The sequence below is a fragment of the Plodia interpunctella genome, chromosome Z (assembly GCF_027563975.2).
Source record: "Plodia interpunctella isolate USDA-ARS_2022_Savannah chromosome Z, ilPloInte3.2, whole genome shotgun sequence".
In the NCBI taxonomy this organism is placed as follows: domain Eukaryota; kingdom Metazoa; phylum Arthropoda; class Insecta; order Lepidoptera; family Pyralidae; genus Plodia; species Plodia interpunctella.
Genome location: NC_071324.2, coordinates 7,411,966 through 7,435,391, shown reverse-complemented (window position 1 = coordinate 7,435,391; position 23,426 = coordinate 7,411,966). Strand labels below are relative to the sequence as shown.

Below are 23,426 nucleotides of genomic sequence, written 5' to 3'. Positions count from 1 at the left end.
GAGCGTCTTAGCAAAATTACGTCATAGATTCTTCAGAGTTTCGGAATGTGGCACATAAATAGTCCAACACAATTCAAATCAAGGTGTCCACTTTGTGGAATCGTTATTCCAGTTCTCGATTAGGATCTCCTCGAGTCCATAGGTATTTGCCGAATGCTACAATTTATGGATCGTAAAGTCAAGAAAAAACTGGCATTTTTTTATACTTGCTTTCCATGAAGAGAAACTTAAATTAAAGGCTCAAAAATTATTAATTAAAAAAAGCTGTTTTTTCTCCAAAGTAGCTGACTGCATCGGTGACTCCTATTCGGTTGATGGTGTCCATGGACGTGTCCATGTGGTGTTTGTTTTCCAGGCAACCGCTGAGCACCGTCGCTCGCACCACATTCCTGCATAAGCTATAAAAATCTTTTTTGATTGATTTCTGGCCGAACAAGGCCGATACCCCATTTTTGACGATTTGACGAACCCACTAGAATAAGTTAGTTATAAATTAACAAAGTCCTTAGTTGGAATATAATACATATAATAAAATTGAAGAAAGGCCAACTTTGTACATTGGATTTTTTTTTTATTCTTCATGGAATATACTTAGTTACTGATATAGATGACGAAAATATAGTTTTGGAAATTTTTGTCTATCTGTCTGTCTGTCTCTCTGTCTGTCTGAACGCGCATCACTCGAAATCTACTGGACCGATTTGTTTGAAATTTGGTATGCAGGTACCTTATATACCGGGTTAACATCTTAGATACATTTCATCCCGTTAAATGGTCAGGTTCCCGTAGGATAATTGAATAAATTGAAAACTAATCAAAAATACCTCGGAATCCCGGGTTAACATCTTATAGACATTTCATCCCGCAAAATGAGGATGGTCCTGTAGGAAAGTTAAAATAACCATCCACGGAGCCAAATTACTTTAAAATTTTGTAGAAAGAAAAAGGGTTCAAAAACTGTTAATATGAAAGTTGTACACCGTTGAAGTTACTGACTTGAAAATTTGGATTTTGGTTATTTACAACAACTTAATGAATACGTGGAGGCGGGAGTGGGAGTCGGAGCGGGAAATGGGAAGGAGACACGTAGTGGGAAACGGGTCGGGACTAGGGCATGCAGTTTCATTCATTTTCAGTTTCGAAATTTGTCTATGATTATCAGTTTCGAATTTCAAGGAACACCTTAGTAATGGAATAGTCTAATATTCCATTACTATTATTCCGGGTCGAGCGTTGGTCTTCGTCCTAGACTTCCTGGGGGAGCGACTTAGGCCTCTTTAACGCCTGTTTTGTGCAGGGAAGGTTTCCCAAGGCGTGGAAAGCGGGACGTTTGGTACTACTACGGAAGGAGGGACGACCGGCGGATTCCCCGTCTAGCTTTCGTCCAGTCGTCGTGCTCGACGAGGCAGGCAAATTGCTAGAAAGAGTCACTGCTGACCGCCTCGTGGAGTACCTGGAGAGCATAGGTCCTGACTTCGCGGATTGCCAGTACGGTTTCCGCCGGAGGAGGTCAACCGTCCACGCCGTTCTGGGGGTGAAGTACATGGCGCAGTATCCTGGTGAGGTGATCGATGTGGTGTCTCTGGACATCGCCAACGCCTTTAACTGCCTCCCCTGGCTTTGCATTATGGAGGCACTCCGTTATCACGGGGTGCCGTCCTACCAGCGCCGGATCGTCTTGGAGTACCTCTCAGACAGGAGGATAGTCTTCCCTACTCGAGCAGGCCAGTCCTATCCACCAGCTGGGCCTGGATCTTTCTTCGAAAATCCGAGGCTTTGTGCATCCACGGCCCTCGGAGGGGTCCCCGCCAGAATCCAGCTTGACGGTTGGCGGGGTTCAGATCGCCATTAAGCGGACGATGCGGTACCTAAGCATCGTCCTGTCATCGCAAAGTGGGCGCCGAAATTCCATCGTAGCAGATGGAATTTCGGCGCCCACTTTTCGGCGTTGGTACTGCGCGTGATGGCAGCGGCTGGTGCTCTTACAGAGTACGCGATAAAAAAATTATTGAGATTTTGCTATGAAATTCAAGCGGGCGAAGCCGCGGGCATAAGCTAGTTATACATATAGCCGCCTGCCTGTCACACGCAAGACTTAATTGTTCAGCTAACGATAGCTACGTCAGCGCCGACGTTTGCTTGCATAATTAGTGCACACTGAGATCCATAAAAACGTATTCTTTCTTTTATATAAATAACCTGTAACAAATGAATTACACATTACATGTGTGTGAGTTTGTCGCTCCTTGAGTATTTTCTAACTAATTCAACACTACATACGCTGGGAATATTGTTTTTTAATTTTATTTTATTTCTTCAAAGTAATTATTTAGAAAGAACTAAATTAATCAACACATATAACAAAACAGTAGAAAAAATATTCCTGTACATTTACATAAAAATATATTTAGGCGATAGAGTCACAGCAACGGAGTAAGAATTTGAAAAAAATATATATTTGTTTGTTTGTCTGTTTGTATCTTCGGAACTTTGAATGAAACTTTTTTGTTATATAGCTATTAAGCCTGGGCAACATATAGGGTATAAATTATTTTGAAAACTGGAACACTGGAGAACAATGATGGTACAGCTAAACTATGGGAAATGTAAAAACTACAAAAGTTGTTAAGCCTGATGATCATTTTCTGTTGTTGTATAAAAACTGAAGATCTGGAATACCTAAAGAAACTATAGGAAATATATATTTCAGTCGTATGGGCATTTTTTGTATATAGGTATCGTTACGCTTTGTCTGTATAGTTAAATTTCTCTAATAATTTTGACCCTTACCAAAAATTGTTCGGCCAAGCGAACGAAGTCGCGGGCAGCAGCTAGTATATACTACCTATAGTTCGAAGTTTATATGTAGAAGTGGTCGACTATTACCGAAAACTTATAAAACCAACTTAGTTGTGCTACTTTTTCTTCTAATTTCGTTATTCATGTACGTTATGATTTTAACGAAAATTGGTTTACGAACGGTACTAAATCTAAATAAGATCTTGCCCAATATCAATATTTTTTAACACAAAGTTTACAAACTAAAATTATTTATATTGTAGTCAGTTAAATAAAAACACAACCCCTTACACGTGAAGCCTTGATCTTGTTACCGATATATAAACTAAGACAGATATCAATATACGAGGGCTGCTATTTATGTATCCGGAACTGGCCAATAATTCTAGAATATTTAAAAAGTAATTACAACATTTGAAAATAGAACTCTTCGGCTAGAGAATAAATATTTTTCATGTCCCTGTCATTTGTTTTTTTCAATTGGCGCCAATTTTGAAAATAGCTTGTCTTCATTGCCATGGATTTAACTCGTGAACATTTTCGCGCGATGATTTATTATGATTTTCGGCGTGGATTAACTCAAAAACAGTGCATCGAACAACTGATTTTAACTTTTGGAGATGAAGCACCATCGAAAACCACTGTGTATTATTGGTTTAAGGAATTTCAACGTGGACGGTCTATGCTCACGGATGAAATTAAGGAGGGTCGTCCTAAATCGGTAGTGGTACAACAAAATATTGATGCTGTGCGACAATTAGTAATGCAAGATCGTCATGTTACATACCGCGAGATAGAGGCGTCTCTGGGCATTAGTATGACGAGTATACACGCGATATTACACGAACATTTAATTGTTAAAAAAATTTGTTCGCGTTGGATTCCGCACAACTTGAGCGTAGATCAAAAACAGGCTCGTGTCGACTGGTGTAAGAAAATGATAAAAAAATACAACCGTGGCACGTCAAAAGCTGTTTATAATATCTACACAGGTGACGAAACCTGGATCTATGCTTATGACCCTGAAACTAAACAGCAGTCAACGGTGTGGGTCTTTCAAGATGAACCGAATCCAACAAAAGTTGTTCGTGCGAGAAGCACTTTAAAGCAAATGGTCGCTTGTTTTTTTGGTATCAACGGACATGTAGCTACAGTGCCACTAGAGAATAGTAGGACGGTTAATTCTGAATGGTACACCACTATTTGTTTGCCAGAAGTCTTTGAAAAAATACGAAAGAACAACCCACAACGCAGAATCATACTTCATCACGACAATGCTAGCTGCCACAAGTCGGCTGAAACAAATAATTTTTTGGAGGGTCAAAAGATTGAATTGACGGGTCATCCGCCGTACAGCCCCGACCTGGCACCCAATGATTTTTATTTATTTCCAAACATTAAAAATAAATTACGTGGTCAACGTTTTTCGAGCCGCGAAGAGGCCGTTGATGCGTTCAAAACACACGTTTTGGACATACCTCAATCAGAATGGAAAAAGTGCTTTGAAAATTGGTTTCATCGTATGCAGAAGTGCATAGATCATCGCGGAGAATACTTCGAGAAACAATAAAACCATATGTAATAATATATGTTTGTTTAATTTTGTTATTCCGGATACATAAATAGCAGCCCTCGTATAAACTAAACTAAGGTCAATACTTTTTAAATTACCTATTGATTTAGTGTAGGTAGGTAATATTGAAGCGCTTAATTATCACTCTGACATAGAATATAATACCAATAAGTTATTTCGGTATCATCGCTAGCTCCTCAACGAGCTGGAACCGTTCTTCTGTCTATTATTTTATTTCGTTGAGTGCCATTTTCCGCGTTGTAACTATGGGGAGTGAACAGGGGGAGGGGTCCAACTCAGGTGCAATGAGTGCCTTGTGAATGAGTAGGTCTCATCCGTATTGCCCACAGCAAATGCAATACACCAACAATTGTGAAATAAAATAAAAAATAAGTTAACACAAAAATAAGTACTTATACGAAAAGTAATACTGAAAGTGGTTAAGTAAATATTAAGGATATTTGAATTTGCACAATATTATTTAGTGCAAATTATCTCCTCGATATAGGTAGGTAGTTTATTATTTCAAAAATAATGCAATTTGTAAAAATATTTTAATTATTTATTTTTGAATATGAATTCTTAGGAAAAGCATAAAGCAGAAACTGTTTAGTTTTACTTATTCATATTGCTACCATGACATGATTAACTCACTATTAGCCCTAAAACAAATTTACCCGATATAAGGCAAAAATCCAAGTGCCAGCAACGCTGGAGCCAACAGAGTTGCTACGTAGCTCGTACGTCGCGCTCCCACCACGCACGCGCGATCAGATGCGCGCGCATATATTCAACGACAGTCAGCCCGACTACCAGTCAATCCGTGGAGCGCTTATCGTAACGATCGAACTCTATCGAGTCCATCGTATTCGTTCATATACACGTAGCTTCGCGCGCGATAAATCTTGAACTTCAAAGGATTTTTTAAAGTAAGTATAGTTTATTTTTTAAATTTAATGTAATACGAACGTACTATTTTTCATTAAAGTGCGGTCAAACCGTGGAGCGCAATGTTTTGGTGGGGTAGTCAGCAGTCGGCGAGCGATGGCCTCAGCACGTGCGGGCAGCATGCACTATCGGCCTGCGGCTAGCCCGTTGCAAAGCGAATTGCATCAGAGTTCCGAAATGGTTAGCTGTGTTCATTATTATGATCTCCATGAAACACTGCTTTGCGAACTACGCGAACTACAACATTCCTTACACCGAATTTCCGTGACAAAAACTTCCTTTTTCTTTTCAGCGGGAAATGAGATTCCATTGTTTGTTTTATCGACTTTGTAACAAAGTTAAATGTTTTTGTTATAAATAAGATCCAATTTTTATAGAATATATAAAATTAAATTTAGTTAGTCTTAATGAATAAAGTTACGTTAAAATATACTCGTAGGTAGGTCGGTATTATATTCTGCTTAAAAACACATTATAAAAAGTAGTAAGTAAATTAGTAAACTTGACAAGAGAAAACTGGCTTGATCAGTCGAAAATATGTCGAAGGAAATTACGTACCTATGTACCTACAGACCTACTTGTCCTTAACAAATAATCGACACGACATTGAAACATAATGAATTGACGTAGCTTTTATATAAGGACGTCAATTTTATTACTTTAAACAGTAATGAACCTAGGTATTAGCCGTGATTGTTATATTTAAATATACTGTTAGAAATAAAATATACAAAATACCTATCTATATACTTGGTATGCGAGGATATGACTTCAGCCATACAGATTCTGTGAGCAATAACCCCGTGGAAAATTTCAGAGCGGGAACATTCCACACAAACGGGATTTTTCCAAGGTTTTATTTCAGTAATAAAATACAAAATAGCGACTACTAACTATACGTCTTGCCCTGTGAAATTTTATAGTGTGTTTAAAATTGTTTTATTTGAGATACTCATTTTAAATGTAGTGCAAAGTTATTGTACCTATGTAAAGCTGATAAAATGTAAATATTTTATTAGCGGTTTATGTACTGAAATTGAAAACTCCTTGATGTACCTCTGTGCCAGTTTACTGGACAAGACAAAGAAAGACACTACATAAAATAAAATAAAAAATACAATGATGAACTTATTAAAATATAAACATTACTTAGGTACATTTTACACCTACTAATTCCATTGTACATACTTACCTACCTACTACAATAAAGTTGGCATGTTTTGACATGAAAAGTCAAATTTTTCAAAATATTCAATTTATCAACAGGTTTTGCCTCGCTGGCAAGCAATATTGCCAACATTTTTTTCACGATAAATTTCTAGTGTACCTCTGTGCCAAACTCCATTAAAATCGGTCAAGCAATATTTATGTTCCTTCGTTTAGATTTCAAAAGCAAATAATTAATTCGTTTAGGTTTCGGAACAAACATGTTCAACTAACAATGTCTTAATGGTAGTTATGTTCCAATAGACTATAATTAGTTCAATGTTAGACAATCGTTAAATACCTACATTAAATTTGCAATACTTTGTGATAGCTAAATAACTACACAAACAGGACATACATAAAAACAAGAATGAAAATTTAGTTATGTACGTAGGTAACTAAATTTAAATGAATGGATGAAGCCAGTTAACAATAACATTTCCAAAGCGAAATAACCTATATTATATTTAAGAGATTACCTTTTCAAATCAAACAATAAACAAAACTCTGCTCAAAATTTTATAAAAATCATTTAAGTATTAATCATTCTCAATTCTTAGATCAACAGGTTTTTATTGGGCTGGTTAGTAATACGTACACATAAATATATATTTTAATTGTCTAATTAAAATATACTTATGTTTGCGTATTACTAACCAGCCCAATAAAAACCTTACGTCTTAATTTAACTTAGGTATTTATTATTTTTAACATAATGGGAGGGAAAGTAATTAAATCTACATAACAACTTATAACATGATTGTATTGTAGAACTGAGCTGTACGGCTGCTGTGTGAATAGTTTGTTTAGATTTCAAAAGTTAATGTATTTGACAGAATATTCTCATAATACTTTTATTGATGTATTTATACCATTGGTTTAGTGTGAACACATTTATAATATCATAAAGTTTTAATAAATAAAATAAACAGCCAATTGCAAAATATTCAATGCTGGAATGGTATTTAGTTTGCCGGATTACCTACTTAAATTTTTACTTGACATCATGAACTTGACTTACAAGTTCTCCAAGGTTTGTTTGTATAGGCTATTCTATGGTTAAATGCAAGTGTTGATTTTTATCATATCAACCCTTAACTCAGCCACAAGACAGGTCACTCGTATCTATAAAACAATAAAAACAAGTATAACCTTGCATCATTTAACACGAACTAAATGCGTGCGTAAATTATTATCATCACAAACAATGCTTGGCTCTAGTTTGGAAAACGTCAATACAAAAAAAAACAAAGGCCGGTTTATCACAGTAAAAACAAAACGTAATAAGAAATATATTTGTGAATAAACTAGGACAAATAATGACATACCTACCTAACCTGAATGATTTATACTTTTGTTAGGTAAGCTGCGCCCAGGGGCATCACTCCCGTGGGTATTTCGGGATAGAAAGTAACCTATGTGTTATTTCAGATTATATGTACACGACCATATTTCAAAACGATTTATCCAGTATATTTTGCATGAAAGAGTAACAAATATACATACATCTTTACAAACTTCTGCATTTATAATATTAAGTAGTAGGATTATGGCACAGTGTGGTAGGTATGCGCTACTTACAAAGAAAGTGCGTGTACTGTCGAAATTGAGACATCTCTGGTATATGCAAGTACAAATCATAATAGAAAACAATATTTAAATCAGAAAAATAATCACAACAAAAGAATAAAATATAAAAAATTAATGGTGTTTGAATTTATAAATATATAAAATACATAATATCATTGTGAATATTCGTGAATTCGTGAGTCAGTCGCCTCGGCCAGTCACTCGGTCACGTACCTACCTACTTACATTTGTTAGCTCTGGCTCAAAATATACAGAGAACGGAAAATACACCATACACATTGAATGCTAGCATAAAGACAAAACAATGCAAGTATACTTTATTTTAGTTCAAATGAAGTACAGCTTTCAATTGTTATGTAGGGTCGACACTGCAAGTGGGCTTTCTCCATTACGTTTTTTTCGGTTACATCTATATCTTTTTTATTTTTAGAGCTTGTACTGTAATCCCCACTGTGCACGCACTGCTCTCATGGCCACAAACTTCTACAAAATCCAAACTCACTCGCTATTTATAGATCTTCTTTCTGCGACGGTTCTTACCCAATCCCTATCAACCTAATTTATTATATCTGAGTGTACCTACTTACTTAAGAGATAATTTTTCATTTTGTTAATTTATTTTCATACTATTGCTAAGTATTTTAGAATTAGATATAAATAGACCTTAAAAATACCTATTACAATCAAGATTCAGACTGGAATATCAAGTTTGATTTTTTTCTTCGACTTGATCGCCTGAACTTTTCCGTAACCATTGCTGTTGCATAACATGGTTCAATAGTGGTCTACCAGTTTAATAAATTTATATTCTTTAAATCCATCCCATAAAGCTGCCCTACCGGTTTAACTTATGATTTTTGACAAGACGGAAACGTACATTGATAAAATACCGCTTTTTTAGTGTGTCTTGTTACTGTATTGAAATTAAACTGATTAGGTACAATGCTGTGACAAAGACATAACAAAAGATTAAATTTTATAATATTTTGTTTCAAATTGCGCTTGAAACAAGTTTATAGTGGACGGCAAACATGTGGAGTGTTTAGTGCACTTTATCGTGATAAGCTATCTGAACATAAACAAATCAACTAGGGCGAGTTCATGAAGGTTGATTATGGTTAGGTAATCGACTAACGTAAATACCTATATATGCGAAAGTTTACGAAACAACTTGCTGGTGGAGGGGCCGACTGCGAGCTGCGGTCCCTAATGGTGACATTAGTAGTATCATAATGTTATATCTTTTCTATCACTATTACTATTAGATACCTACTACTTTCATATACTTAGTAAAAGATCACTACCCGCTGTTTTCTTCTATGTATACTTGGATATTTAAAACTACGCATCGAATTTTGATGTGGTTTTTTAATAAATAGGTGTGATCGTGATGTACCTATAATTCATGAAAATGTTGAGGCGTACAATGTACCTAAGTATTATGGTTTTACCCGAGCGTAGCTGGGACGAGCCGCTTATCAAGCATAAAGAGAGTAACTAGAAATATCTTTGAGTTAAAAATAAATGCTCTCTAATAATTCTAGTAACTTCATTTCAAAGGAAAAAATACTATAGGTATCGATTATTTCCATAGATCAACAAAAAAGTAATTATACATTTGGACAAACGTACCTACGTGGGTATTGAAAAGATGTAAAGTACCTAAGTATTTCACAGATCGCGTATTGAACAATGAAACTAGGTACAACTACAACAACTGATTAGTCCATATAATTACATTCTAGTATCTTTGTAGGGTAATTAACGAGTGTGAGAACAATGAATTAATTGTCACAGTCATTTATTAACGTAATTGACGTTAATAACAAAATACCTAATTAACAGATTCATTTGTTTTTATTTACTAAACCTATTCTTAAGCGTTTAAGCGAACAATATCATTTGTACCGGTAGGTACGTTTCATACAATCCTAGTTAGGATACTATAAACAACTGTTGCAAATAAGTATTACAGGAATGTACCTACCTAATTAACGAATTTGAGACCTAGTTTACAGACACCAAAGATTTCCGGAAAAATATGTACGATTCTTATAACTGAGAGTCTGTGATGGACAAATTTAGACTCAATGCAAATATCCGACGGTTTTGAAATAAGGCTAAGATTAATAAAACAAATGTATGCCGGATTGGAAAAAATGTACAGTTTGGGAAAACTGACCAACTTAGTTAAAAATCAGACCTAACGGAAAAGTAGACCGATCCTGAGGCAAATGGTCTTGCTAAAGGTAACGCCATAACTAATGAGACTGTATGTATTACTAAGTACCTTTTATTGATATAAGTACATAATTTTGAAAAGTTAAACAAACAAGTGTACTAGCCTTGCTTGAGGTGGAAGTGTTATTTTAATGTGATTTCTTTATTTAGATAGCAGTTTGTTGACTGTTGAGAGCGATTGAACAAAGAAGACACTGAACTTTTGTGTTTGAAAGAAGCTTGGCGCCTGCACTGCCGCCTTGTCACTGTTGTCACATCCTGGATCTTGTTTGTTTGTTGACGGACGAGAAATAAGTTTTTTACAACCATGTCACTGACAAAAATGCCATGTCTGTTCAGTAAACCGTTGAGGAAACTCCACGTCTGGAGTCGTTTCCCGGGCACCACCAGGTTTTCCTTATCATAATAATTCATTGTCATCCAAACTAAACGTGTGTACAAAATGTGAGCTCAATCGGTCAAAGATTTCTGCTTCAAAATTGAGTTAAGTACCAAATTTCATTCGAGACATAGAAGCATTACAAGTTATATACAAGCTTGTAGAATAACTAAACTATTTACTACGAACCGCTGCGATTACTATTAAATGATTCATAGAATGCAAATGAACTAAATAAATGGTTGCATTCATACATAAGTCGTACATATGCAATGATCAGACCAACACGCGAGCAATTTGCATAATATATACCAGTTACCTAGTTATGTAAAATAGATGTATTCACAAAGTGTAATTTGACTGATCAGTTATTTACTCTAATAGGTACCAAGGAAAATATACCTAGTCAACACAAGCTTATAGGTAGCAAGGTATATTACGTTTTTGTCAGTGCAAATTCCCCAAATTCCCTGAAAATAGAGGAATTAAAGAAGAGATTATTGCGACAAATAATCTCTTCTGAAAATTCTCACTCAATAAACTACAGACTCCGACCGAAAACTGTAGGACTAGGATAACAATTATGCTACCCAGATCTTTCTTATCTATAAAACAAAAGAAAAAATCTAGTAGGTTCTTATCGAATCAAAGAATATGGTGAAGTTATTAATTGTTTTCATCTTATTTGCCTACGCATTCCGTCGATTGTTTGTACAATTTTAAACGGACTTTGGGCATCGGCTCTGGCAGACCGTTAACCTATATAGATAATATATATGACAGCCGTATCGGACATTGTTATACCTACCTACTTAAAGATATGAAATTTATGTCCTTATACATATACTAGAATTTGCCCGCGGCTTCGCACGCGTGATTTTCAGTTCTCAAAAGGAATCTAAGTAAAATTTCACTTACTCTTTTATCGCATATTCTAAGACTGGTAAAACTTATTTATTCAAATTCATATTTTTGTCATCTTTAGTTCAATTCCCCATTTCCCGCTACGATTTCCGCTACGTGTCTCGTTCCGAAACTTGTCTTCTAGTCACAATCTACCTTCCTGCCAAATTTCATCTTCATGGGCTCAGTAGTTTTCGAGATTTCGTGATACGTGAGTGAGTGTTTTTAGCTTTTATATATATTTATAGATTATTATTTTATTGCTCATTAATGTTCTCCAAATCAGGATTTCCAAACGTTGCAGGTCGGACTGGAAATCCTGGTTTGAAGAGACATTAATGACGGAATGTCGGGCAATAAATAAAAAACTGGAGCTAATACCTATATATTTTTAATTCCCGACGAACCAATTTTAAGGTGGGAATATTTTATTTTTGTTCATTTTATAATGATTTTTTGTAACAGCATTTGTACCATAATTTACATATCATTGCTTCCATATTGCTAATGAAGCGAAAATATTTGTATTTTTGTTTGTAATTAAGAAACTCAAAATCAAAATATTATCGTTGAGTTAGAATCCCATAACACAAGTCTCGAACTTACTTTGGGGCTAGCTCAATCTGTGTGATTTTGAATCGTAATATATTTATTTTTGTTTATTTATTTATCAAAAATACCTGGCTCAATTATGATAAAAGACACAGAAAATCGGACAAGACCATCTACATGGACATGGGCTACTTTTTATTATGCTTGTAGCCGAGCGAAACCGGGATGGGCCTCTAATATAATATATCTAATATAATAATCTAATATAATAATATATAAATTACGAATAAATATCTGGTTGAAACTATTATGCCTAGTAGATAATAAAAACTAACTATCATTAACTAAGTTTGCTAATAATAGCTAAACCTTCAATTAAATTTAACCCAAATTATTTTTAGCTATCTCATACTATCTATATTCACACACACGTCGCGTAACATTATCATAGTACTAGTTCTGTGATAATGTTACGAGTGTAAACTAGGACTTTATTAGATTTATTCGTATGAGAAATAGGATGCGTCGGCGGCGTAACGCATTTAGCGTAACGTATTGTACGCCTAGTAGATGGCCAGTTATTTTTCAAACAGTCTGTCTCAAAGCTATATTTCGTTACTCATAATTAAATTTACATCCGACTTATTGGGAAGAAACAGAATCCAAACTAGGTATGTGCGCTGCGCTAGTACAATTGCTTATTTCAAACCATTTTATACTTTACTAGCTTTTGCCCGTGGCTTCGCCCGGGTGATTTTCATAGTAAATTCTCGGCCATTCTTTAAGAAAAAATATGAATAGTATGTTTACCAATTTTCAGCTTTTCATTTTGAAATTTATATTAAATTTCATACAATATTTCATGCCTCGTTTGAGGGATTGAGCGTTTTTCAGAAAAATATTGAAACACGTATTGATTAATTTGTTGAAATTTGATATGTTATATCAAATTTTAGCTTCCTACGCCCAGTAGTTTCGGCTGTACATTGTCAGTAACGGAAGAGTTTTATATATATTGATATAGATTATGCTTCACGCTGGGAGTTTATGTTTCTGTTTTATGAAGTCCGCTTTTATTAGGAGTCGTCAGTCGATCGACGTTCATCCATCCCGTGTAAGTATGTATATTTAAACGATGTTCACAATACATATCTATGACATGATAGGCGAGTTCCGGCTGACCACGGGCATAACGCCAATCGATTTTACGAAATTACCTTCGTTCTTCGTAAAGGGCCAAGTCTACATGCCTCAGTATATAATTAATCTACGTAGTAGAAAAGATTTCATTATTGGCTGAGGATGACTCCTTTCTTTAAAATATATTCAATTTACGTAGGTACTGTATATTTTGTCATATATAAAAAAATATACATCTAGAATTTCATACACTTAATGAAAACAAACCAAACATGAAAATATTCACATCTAGATATCTTTGCCTGATAGACATAGATCAACAAAAAATAAAAGTGCCTGCTTGTGATGTGATCATCAAAGTGAATTAAAGAATCTTGGGTACAGTTGCGGGCTCACGTGCCCTGTATATTGAACCTAGACTAGACTGAAAAAATCATAGACGTCGTCATATTTTTCGTTATGCTTATTGAAGAGAAAGAAAAATTCGTAGATATTAGAAACGAGACAAATTTGACTATAATCCCAGTTACAGGGACCACCCTGCCACTTTGTATGAGATGAGGCAGGAAGTTAGGTATATAGCAATCTTCTAGCTCGTTTGGGTACACTAGTTCGTTATGTTTAGTTTTTGTTTTGTCTTTAGTATTGGAATCTCTCCGCTCTGAATACGGTGCAAGTGTTGCCACGCACGAGGCGGCTTTGACCTTCGTGGTTGCTTGCATTCATGAATATTTTGCTACGCCTAGATAGCCGCCTAGAATAGAGGCAGATCTCATGTGTTTGAAAATGTCAAGGAAATTCTATTTAAAAATACGCATTATTAGCTAGGTTATCTATCTATACATATATGGAAGTCGCATTACCTATATACTAGTACGCCAATTATATCGTAAAAATGTAAGCATATTATTTTATCCAGATTACTATATTAGTTAGGTACCTAAAACAAAAAATTTTGTTTGTTTACCCATATACAAATAAATACTAAAACAATTAAAGATAGATACGATATCATCCTTATCCTTACATGTATTATAAAACAAAGTCCACTGCTGCCTTTCTGTCTGTCTTTTTGCAATAAACTCAAAAACTGATGCATGGATTTTCATATGGTTTTCACCAATAGTGTGATTCCAGGTGAAGGTTTAAGTGTATAATTTATTATGTTTACACGACACTACTAAAGTAACCTTTGTATTTTTTAAATTGTATTGTATATAGGTACGGATACAAATTATCTACTTTTATCAATAAGATATAAGATATATTTTTGCAAAGTATTTTTATTAAAAAAAAATTAAAACAATGAAGTTTATTGCTACCTACCTACTAATAGTGTTAGCTAATACGTTTGTAATTTTAATTTAGGGCTCCGCCAAATACTTACTTATAGATTTCAAAAAATCCAAAAGGGTTCTTCAAATAAGAACCGCTTACTTATGCTATAAAAAGAGGGGTCCGAGTGGTTCTTGACAACGGTAAAATTATTAGGTACAGAATGAAAGCCATGGTAAACGGTTCTAGACACGCCCACGTTGGTACTTAATTGTTTAGAAATAATGTAGACCACTCACCGTATATTCCGTTGTTACAGGCAAACCTAAAACATAAATATGGCGGACGCCGCCCATGGGAAAATCGAAGGTAAGCAATTAAATTATCATAATACATAATATTATGTGCACGTATTTAGCCATATTGCTGGATTCATCAGACCAATACAGACGTAATTTTTAAAGTACTATCATGTCAAACATGTACAAGGTACTGTTATTTTCGATTAAGTTGCTCGATCGTCTTGTTTGTGTAAAATGATAATTGTGTTTTTTGTCCATTGAGACGGAATATATTCTGATGTCAATGTTGTGATTCGAATAACTTGTTAAAGACCTCTGTTATTTCCTTTATTTTTTCTGACATTGTTTTTTACCTCATATTTATGGATATAGGAAGTACTTCGTTATCTACAAATTCCATGCTGATATTAAAATTCCCATGTGTAAGGACGGAAACAAACTTTTTTGTGGTGATCTCATTTTTTTTCTAATAGCAAAGCTATAATTAAACAAAGCTCAGCGCAGATGGCGCTATTGGTACAAGTAAGGTACATAGACATTGCCAATGGAGGCAAAAAGCGCCAATTTTCAATATTGTTGCAGATTTACGACCAAAAATGCAATTTGCAAATTTTTACGCAATCATGGTATAGCGAGTTTAAAGGGAAAAGGAAGGATTTAGTGGGTATGGAGAATAGTAACACTATTTTAGGTTATGTTCTGCATTATTTAGTCAACTGTGGTTATTAACCGATATAAACTTGATTTTGACTGAAGATCTTACCTGTATGAAGTCCATATTTTAATAAGTCTTCACGTATGAAGTGTTCGGAGCTACTTTTCGACCGTTTACTGGCTCGAAAATTTTACAGCGTGAGGCGTATTTCTATCTTTTGGAAAACGATTTTTCCCAATATTTCGTCACCCGAATATGTAATGTTGTATATTTTCACAAACGAATGCTTACATAATGAAAGGATTAATAAAGTACTCTATAAACGTTTTAAGCGACATAGCAAAAGGAGGCTAAGCTTTTGTGTACCTAACATACAGTGCTGTACTCCAGGCGGGATAAATATACAAAAATACTCCCTATTGATCTATGGACGCTCTATATTTAGAATGGAATTAGTAGGTACTCCATGTGCGAAGTACTTATTTTAAATACATGATATTTAGTTCACACAATATAAATTATTTCAGCTTTTCTTCAAAATCACTATGATTCTTTTTTCAAATTTGTGACATTTATATTGTCACAAATTTGAAAAAAGAATCAGCAATACATGAAAACCTTTTTCATAATAAAAAATAAAAACTTATGTCATCTTGAACAGCTGTAAAATGTTATCGTGATATATATTACATAAATTAAATTAGACGAAATCTTTTGTTTGCTTTAAATTATAAATGTGTGATGTCATGTGAAGTTGATAAACCTCTATGTCGGTCATTGTGTCAAACGCAATCGGCTAAAAAGAAAACAAGTAGAAGAAACTTAACTTTTTCAGTATGCGAGTTCAGTCTGAAATAGTTAAAGATCGTCGCAGTACGTAACAATTTATATATTTTTTCTTATTGTTTAGGGTATCGCAGGTAAGGGTTCTTAGGATACCAGGCTGAGATTTATAATATTCGGGTCTACGGTATCCTTTATAAGAGAAAAAGAAACTAAATATACTCTAAGGGAGTATTACTACACATTTATCCCGCCAGAGTAGATACAACACTGTATGACGACACAAAAGCTTTGCCACATTTTGCTATATCGATTAAAACGTTTATTTCAGAGTACTTCTTAATACTTTCATTATGTTAAGCATATTCGGATGCCGAAATATTGGGTAAAATCGTTTTCCATAAGATAAAAAATTTCGAAAACTATGGGATACGCCTCACGTTGTAAAATTTTCGAGCCAGTAAACGGTCGAAACAAGCTCGGAGTCTGTCCATATTTTAACAAGTTTTCACACGTGAAGACCTATTAAAATATGGACTTCATACATGTAAGACATTCAGTCAAAAACAATTTTAAATCACTTTATGACCACAACTGACTAAATATTGCAGAACATTAATGTGCAACCTAAAATAGTGTTATTATTTTCAGGATAATCCACTAAATCCTTCTTTTCTTCTTTTAAACTCGCACCACGATTGTGTAGAAGGTATATTAAGGTCGTAAATCTGCAACAAAATTGAAAATTGGCGCTTTTTGCCTTCATTGGCAATATTTGTGTGCCTAAGTTGTCCGTACAAAATTCCCATACGAGGTATTTAGAATAAATTCGAGTTGAAATTGATCGACTTTTTACCGAATAAAGATTCAATTATTAAATTTCAATTAAGTGTATTAAAAATCATCAATGAATAAATAACAATTGATAATCAAATAATCAAAACAATATTTTAAATTTTAATACAGCATACCAAAGTTCATATTTTTTAATGAAATGAATAAACATGACAACTTTGCAATTTTACTATACTTCTCGTGGACCTAAAATAAGGGTTTACACTACATATAAAGAAAAAAATCTGAAACTGTAGGTTATATAAGTATACTTTAAGCATATATATTTAAATCAAAAAAATATATTTTACCGAATCAACAGATTTTATTCTTTAGTTGTTATTTTAAATATTGTAACCATATTTACAGATAACCCAAAAATATTATCGGGGCCAGTATTAACAAATTCGCCCAATGCGGTCCTGTCGAAGACCCTCCTCGGCCGGTACAACGACCTGCCGCTGCCCGCAGACGACATCCTCGCGACCTACATTTGGATCGACGGCACTGGCGAACACCTCAGATGCAAAGACCGCACTCTCAAATTTATACCAAAGACCCCAAAAGGTAAACAAAAGATGGAAAAGTAGTTATGTCATTATGGGCCAAACGCGCGTGACACCCAAATAATGCGGGCGTTGCAGTTTGGGTGACCACTTCCCATTAGGTGGGCTGCGTGCCTGGTTGCTTGCTCAGTAGTGTAAAATAAAAATGTGCTATTCACTGTGCCTAGGGAAAAAGGGTAAATAATAATGACTTAACTATAGTACCTATTTCTACTAACGATCTGTAACATCGCTTTCATACAAACTATGTTCTTGACCATAATCTTTCAAAATGAAATCCATTCGGTCCCACCGTCGTCATAATCTCCACGTAGGTCTCGTTCTGCTAGTTAGATTTTAGGTTACTTAAAATTACCATATTCGGATTAATTTTGTAATCTTATCTATGTAATATATAAAAGCGAAAAACAATCTCGAAAACTACTGAGCCCATGAAGATGAAATTTAACAGGAAGATAGATTGTGACTAGAAGACGTCCGCTAAGAAAGGATATTTCGAAATTTCATCCCTAAGAGGTGAATAATCCTTAAGGGTGTAAAATGGGTTGCCAGTTTGTAAGAAACTTGTAGTCATTTTGGAAGTCAGACACATGATTTTTTAAAATTTCAATTTGTAGTTTGTAAATAATAATGCATTAAATCGATTTTGATCCCTATAGGGATGAAATAGGGGTTGTAAGTTTGTATGAAGCATCGATATTTTTGGTAGAGGTGGAAATTTATGCGAAACTATTATTTTCGAAGAGAGGTGAAATGAATTATTCGGCACACGTACGGGCAGCAGAATTGGGACACGTAACGGGAAATGGGATGGGGCACGTTACGGGATCGACACAAAAAATACGAATTTGAATTATAGTAATAAATAAATTTTGTTAAATAAAATGTTACTTCGATTCCTTTTAAGAACTGAAATTCACGTGGGCAAAAGCTAGTTATAATATATAAAATTCATCGAGTCAACCTAAACTAAATCTAGGAAATATCAGTTATTAACTACATAACTAGGTAGATCGATTACGAAATTAGATCAGAATGCTGTCGTTCCCTGTCCAAAATATTCACCAAATGAGAACGTAATACCAGTAGTATTAGTAACATTTTCTCACATCACATAGGGACTAATTGGGAGGTGGTCTGGTCATACTACGCCCTATTTTATGTCAATTACCTAATCGACCGGGTTGGGTGATGGCGAAGTAGTTTTATTACATCCTCATTAACAATTATATTAACAACACAATTAGCATTGTTTATGTAAATGGGCCGACCTTCATTCTGAATGAGATGTTGGTAATAAATAAAAACGTAAGCAAAGTTATTTATAAGTATCTATTAAAATAATGATAGACGATACTATATTAATAATTAGTATTGACTGAATATAGGTTTATTAGGTCTAACATAAATAAACAAAATTGTAACAATAACTTAATGTTGTAGGTATCATGCAAAATTAATTAAAATCAAAGTGTATAAGATATTTTCCAAAATAATTTATTTTATTAATATTGACTTTGATGTTTTAGATAAACTATCAAAAATTATTACTAAAAAAAATGACAGATTCGTCAAAACTTTCAACAAAAGTTTGACTTGGATTAATGCATACAAGTACTCGGAGCCCTATTTCAACCCTCGGGACTTGGAGCGTGAGTTCGCCGCGCGATGCAGGCATCGCGCTCTGGAGAATGGGGATAGCTTTGATGAGAATTTGAAAGGTTTCCGACCAATATTGTCCTCTGCAGTCTTAGAAATGTTATCTAGCGTAGCTTTATTTATTGAGGACTACATTTTAAATAGTAGTTAGGTACTTGATTACTTACTTGTTAAAGGCCGTTACAACATATACGACAACTTGTGTAGTGATGTACTTAGTACGTAACTACACAAGTATAGTACACAAGTATATCTACCTAACATAGTAAATTAAATGTACTTTGTGTAGACTTGTGTATCTAAGAAGTAAGGATTTCTTATTATAAATAGGTAAATACTTAGACATTGCCCTATATGAGTACATTTAATTAGAATATGAGTATAAATGAGAAAGTAACATATGGGACCTACTTACCTGTTCTGATAAAGGGTATCTACAAATTAAATGTGGGTCCCAAATGCCGATAGTAACTATACAATTAATTAGTTATATCTATTCGTACGTATCAATCAATAGCATTTAGACTACATTTGAAATATGAGTAAGTATCTAATTATGATGAATGTCAATGTTACCAGATTTGCCAGTGTGGAACTTCGACGGCAGCTCTACTGGACAGGCGGACGGCCACAACTCAGACACGTGGCTGGTGCCGCGAGCCATCTACAAGGACCCATTCCGCCGGGGAAACCATATCTTAGTCATGTGCGACACATTCAAGTATAACATGGAGCCAACAAGTAAGTATCAATAATGGCTTATTATCAGTTACTATTTTGTGGCTTTTTTCGTGGCTTTTCAGGCATCAGATAAAGAAGGTTGTTAAATTATTACTTTTTGTTAACAGCGACAAACAATCGTCTGAAATGCCAAGAAGCCTACGACAAGTGCAAAGACGACGAGCCGTGGTTCGGTATCGAGCAGGAGTATATCCTCCTGGACGCAGATCTGAGGCCCTTCGGTTGGCCACCGGGCGGCTTCCCCCCGCCGCAGGGTCCCTACTACTGCGGAGTTGGTGCCAACAAAGTGTTCGCTAGAGATCTCGTTGAAGCTCACTACAGGTAATTTGTTTATCACGAAATCCTTTTTTCTTTTGAATTAAAGCTTTATAGGCACTAGGTAATTTATTTAAAAATTGACAAACATCTGCAAGATCGCCTTTAAAGCACGTGATCTAAATGGTAGGTAGATTTCAATGTGTATTACCTTGTTTTACAGGTGTTGTCTGTTCGCTGGTGTGCCCATTTCAGGCACAAATGCCGAGGTGATGCCTTCACAGTGGGAGTTCCAAGTCGGACCATCGGTCGGAGTGACTGCTGGTGACGACTTGTGGATCGCTCGCTACATTCTGCACAGACTTGCTGAGGAGTACGGAGTCATTGTGACTTTCGACCCTAAGCCGGTCCAGGACTGGAACGGATCCGGAGCGCACACCAATTTCTCTACAAAGAAAATGAGAGATGAAAATGGCATAATGTAAGATAATTTAAGTAATTAGGTTTTTGCCATCGTAGCTCCATCCAAGAATTGTCGGTTTGGTACTGCAGACACACTATTCTAGGTAAATAACCCAGATTTGATAGTCAATTTTTCAAAACGATCGCCTTAGTTACAAGCTGAATATAGCCTCAGCTATAAATTCTCACACATGGGTATATGCCATATACCCATTAATTCCTCTAAGTGACAACGAATAACGTATATGCATAATGGTGACAATATGGATCGTACATCATTTTTGTACACGCTCAGTAATTGAATAGAAAAGCATTGGCATGACTATAATGGCAAGGCTGCGGTCTAATAAAGGAAGCAGTTAGTGTGTAGTTAGCTGTTTACCTATTCATTATCTCACTGTTGTTGATGACGTCATTAACTCTTGCAACACAATTACCTACTAAAGATAAAACTCGATATTGGACACATTTATTTTGTTTGCGCATTATTAGATATTATTGTTTGGTATTATTAGAGATCTGAATGCCAATGTACCTAGTAACCAACTTAGATCATTTCCATTCCAGTCAAGGCAATATACTAAGTTATTATGTAGGTAAATAAAACGACTCCCACGCGACAACTATTTAAATCAAATTATTTGGAATAGGTACCTAGTTCTATAACACAACAGTCAGTTCTGTGCGTTGCTATCAACGTAGTTTTGTCTATAATATTATCTTACTGTCTGACCACGTTTGCTGCTATCAATAAAAATACATTTTGTGCACATGTGCCTGACTAAAGATATAGTAAAAATAAGTTAAAATTATATTATTATTTCCCTCAATGTGGTATGTTGTCGCAGTGAGATCGAGAAGGCCATCGACAAGCTGTCGAAGGTGCACATGAAGCACATCAAGGTATACGACCCGCGCGGAGGCAAGGACAACGAGCGCAGGCTCACCGGGCTCCATGAGACCGCCAGTATTAACGACTTCAGCGCCGGTAACTATTGACTTGCTTTTATTGGCCTACTAAAATTTTGGCCATATTTTGCGTATGATGTACGAGGTATCTCAGACCTTGCCTTATATGTATAGGGACAGACTCAGATGATATGAAATGGACCACTTTAATGATTTCGTGTAACTTAAATTGGACACAGATTTGCAATTAAATTAATGATAGTCGTAAAACAATATAATTTATACAGACAGAACAGACACGTGCGTTCCTAATGGTGCAGTGAATATAATCTTATCTGCAACGATCAAATAAATCAACGTTTTGGTAGAGCATGCTATTGTTTTACAAGGTAAACTATGTATATAAAATACTATGTTGTTAATAGGCGTTGCAAACCGCGGCAGCAGCATCCGGATCCCGCGCACGGTGGCCGAGGAGAAGAAGGGCTACCTCGAGGACCGACGGCCGGCCTCCAACTGCGACCCCTACTCCGTTATCGACGCACTCATGCGCACGTGCATACTCAACGAATAACAGAATGAAGCCACAGCAGCGCCTTCGTCACGTGTCAGTTAACACGCACCTACTACACCAGCTCCATGTGCCTATAAGGGTTGTGGCCTTCAATTCACAAAATTTCCTGAGAGCACATATATTAGCACAAATAAATTATAAATAAATTTATCCTATCCTTCTTTACAATTTGTCATTGAAAGTCACAGCCCACAACTAGAATAAGTAATTCCAGAACAATTATACTTTACATACATACACCCGTCTAATTAATTTTATTCGTAATATCTGTATTATAGCACTTTATACACTCATAGTATAATTTACAAGTTTTATACATTTTTGCCTTTTCGACGGGTTCTTATAAAAGTAGACACTGAACAATTACTTTTTACGATCAAATGTTTTATGAAATAAAAATGTGGCACGGATGAAGCACGCAATAGCCGACTCATGTTTTGGATTAGAGCGGACCACATAAGATATTATACAAATATTATATAACAATAGAATAATTTTACGAATATTATGTGATATTTAAAATTAATCGTTAATTTTGATGTTGAATAGTTTGTTTATCGATACGGTTAGTCACATATCATTATTTCTAACAAGTTCATTTAAATAATAAGTAAAATCATCATTTTAACGTTCTCATGCGATACGACGTGACAGCCGAGGTGGCACCGCGTCAGCCTCGGGGATAATATATAATATCGATAAGTACCAAATATTGATCACTAATGAGTTACAATTTGATGTATGAAAAAATTTATCACCCATGTGAAGTAATGGCCTTTTCAATAATAAGCACATAATTCCAGCCATCTGAGTACCTACTTGTAAGGCATAACTTGAATTGCCTCGAAATATAGGTAGTTATTTACAATATATATTTACTTTTAGCATTTTAATTTTATGAATTAAGCAAAATAATATTTAAAGTTGTATATTATGAGCACGTTATGTTTATATAGAGATGTTATAAAAAATAAAGTGTAATTTTATTCATAACAATGGATTTTTAATTATATCAACGTGTACCTAACACAATGAACACTCATAAAGTATACAAAAGCTAGGACTATCTGGGTGATGTCG

General features: G+C 35.0%; 1 protein-coding gene across 2 annotated transcripts; it reads left to right on the top strand.

The window, feature by feature from the left end:
* The first annotated feature begins 5,144 nt into the window (after nucleotides 1–5,144).
* Gs2 (Glutamine synthetase 2) lies at nucleotides 5,145–23,342 on the top strand. 2 transcript variants are annotated; one of them, XM_053768977.1, is made up of 8 exons: nucleotides 5,145–5,301; nucleotides 14,926–14,975; nucleotides 17,550–17,747; nucleotides 19,985–20,146; nucleotides 20,254–20,467; nucleotides 20,625–20,882; nucleotides 21,712–21,851; nucleotides 22,198–23,342. In XM_053768977.1, exons 2-8 carry the CDS (start codon nucleotides 14,945–14,947, stop codon nucleotides 22,344–22,346), a joined length of 1,152 nt encoding a protein of 383 aa, XP_053624952.1. In that variant the 5' UTR covers nucleotides 5,145–5,301; nucleotides 14,926–14,944; the 3' UTR covers nucleotides 22,347–23,342. The 2 variants fall into 2 exon arrangements, with proteins under 2 accessions (XP_053624952.1, XP_053624951.1); XM_053768976.1 differs by lacking the exons at nucleotides 5,145–5,301; nucleotides 14,926–14,975 and adding an exon at nucleotides 16,385–16,436.
* The last annotated feature ends 84 nt before the right edge of the window (nucleotides 23,343–23,426 follow it).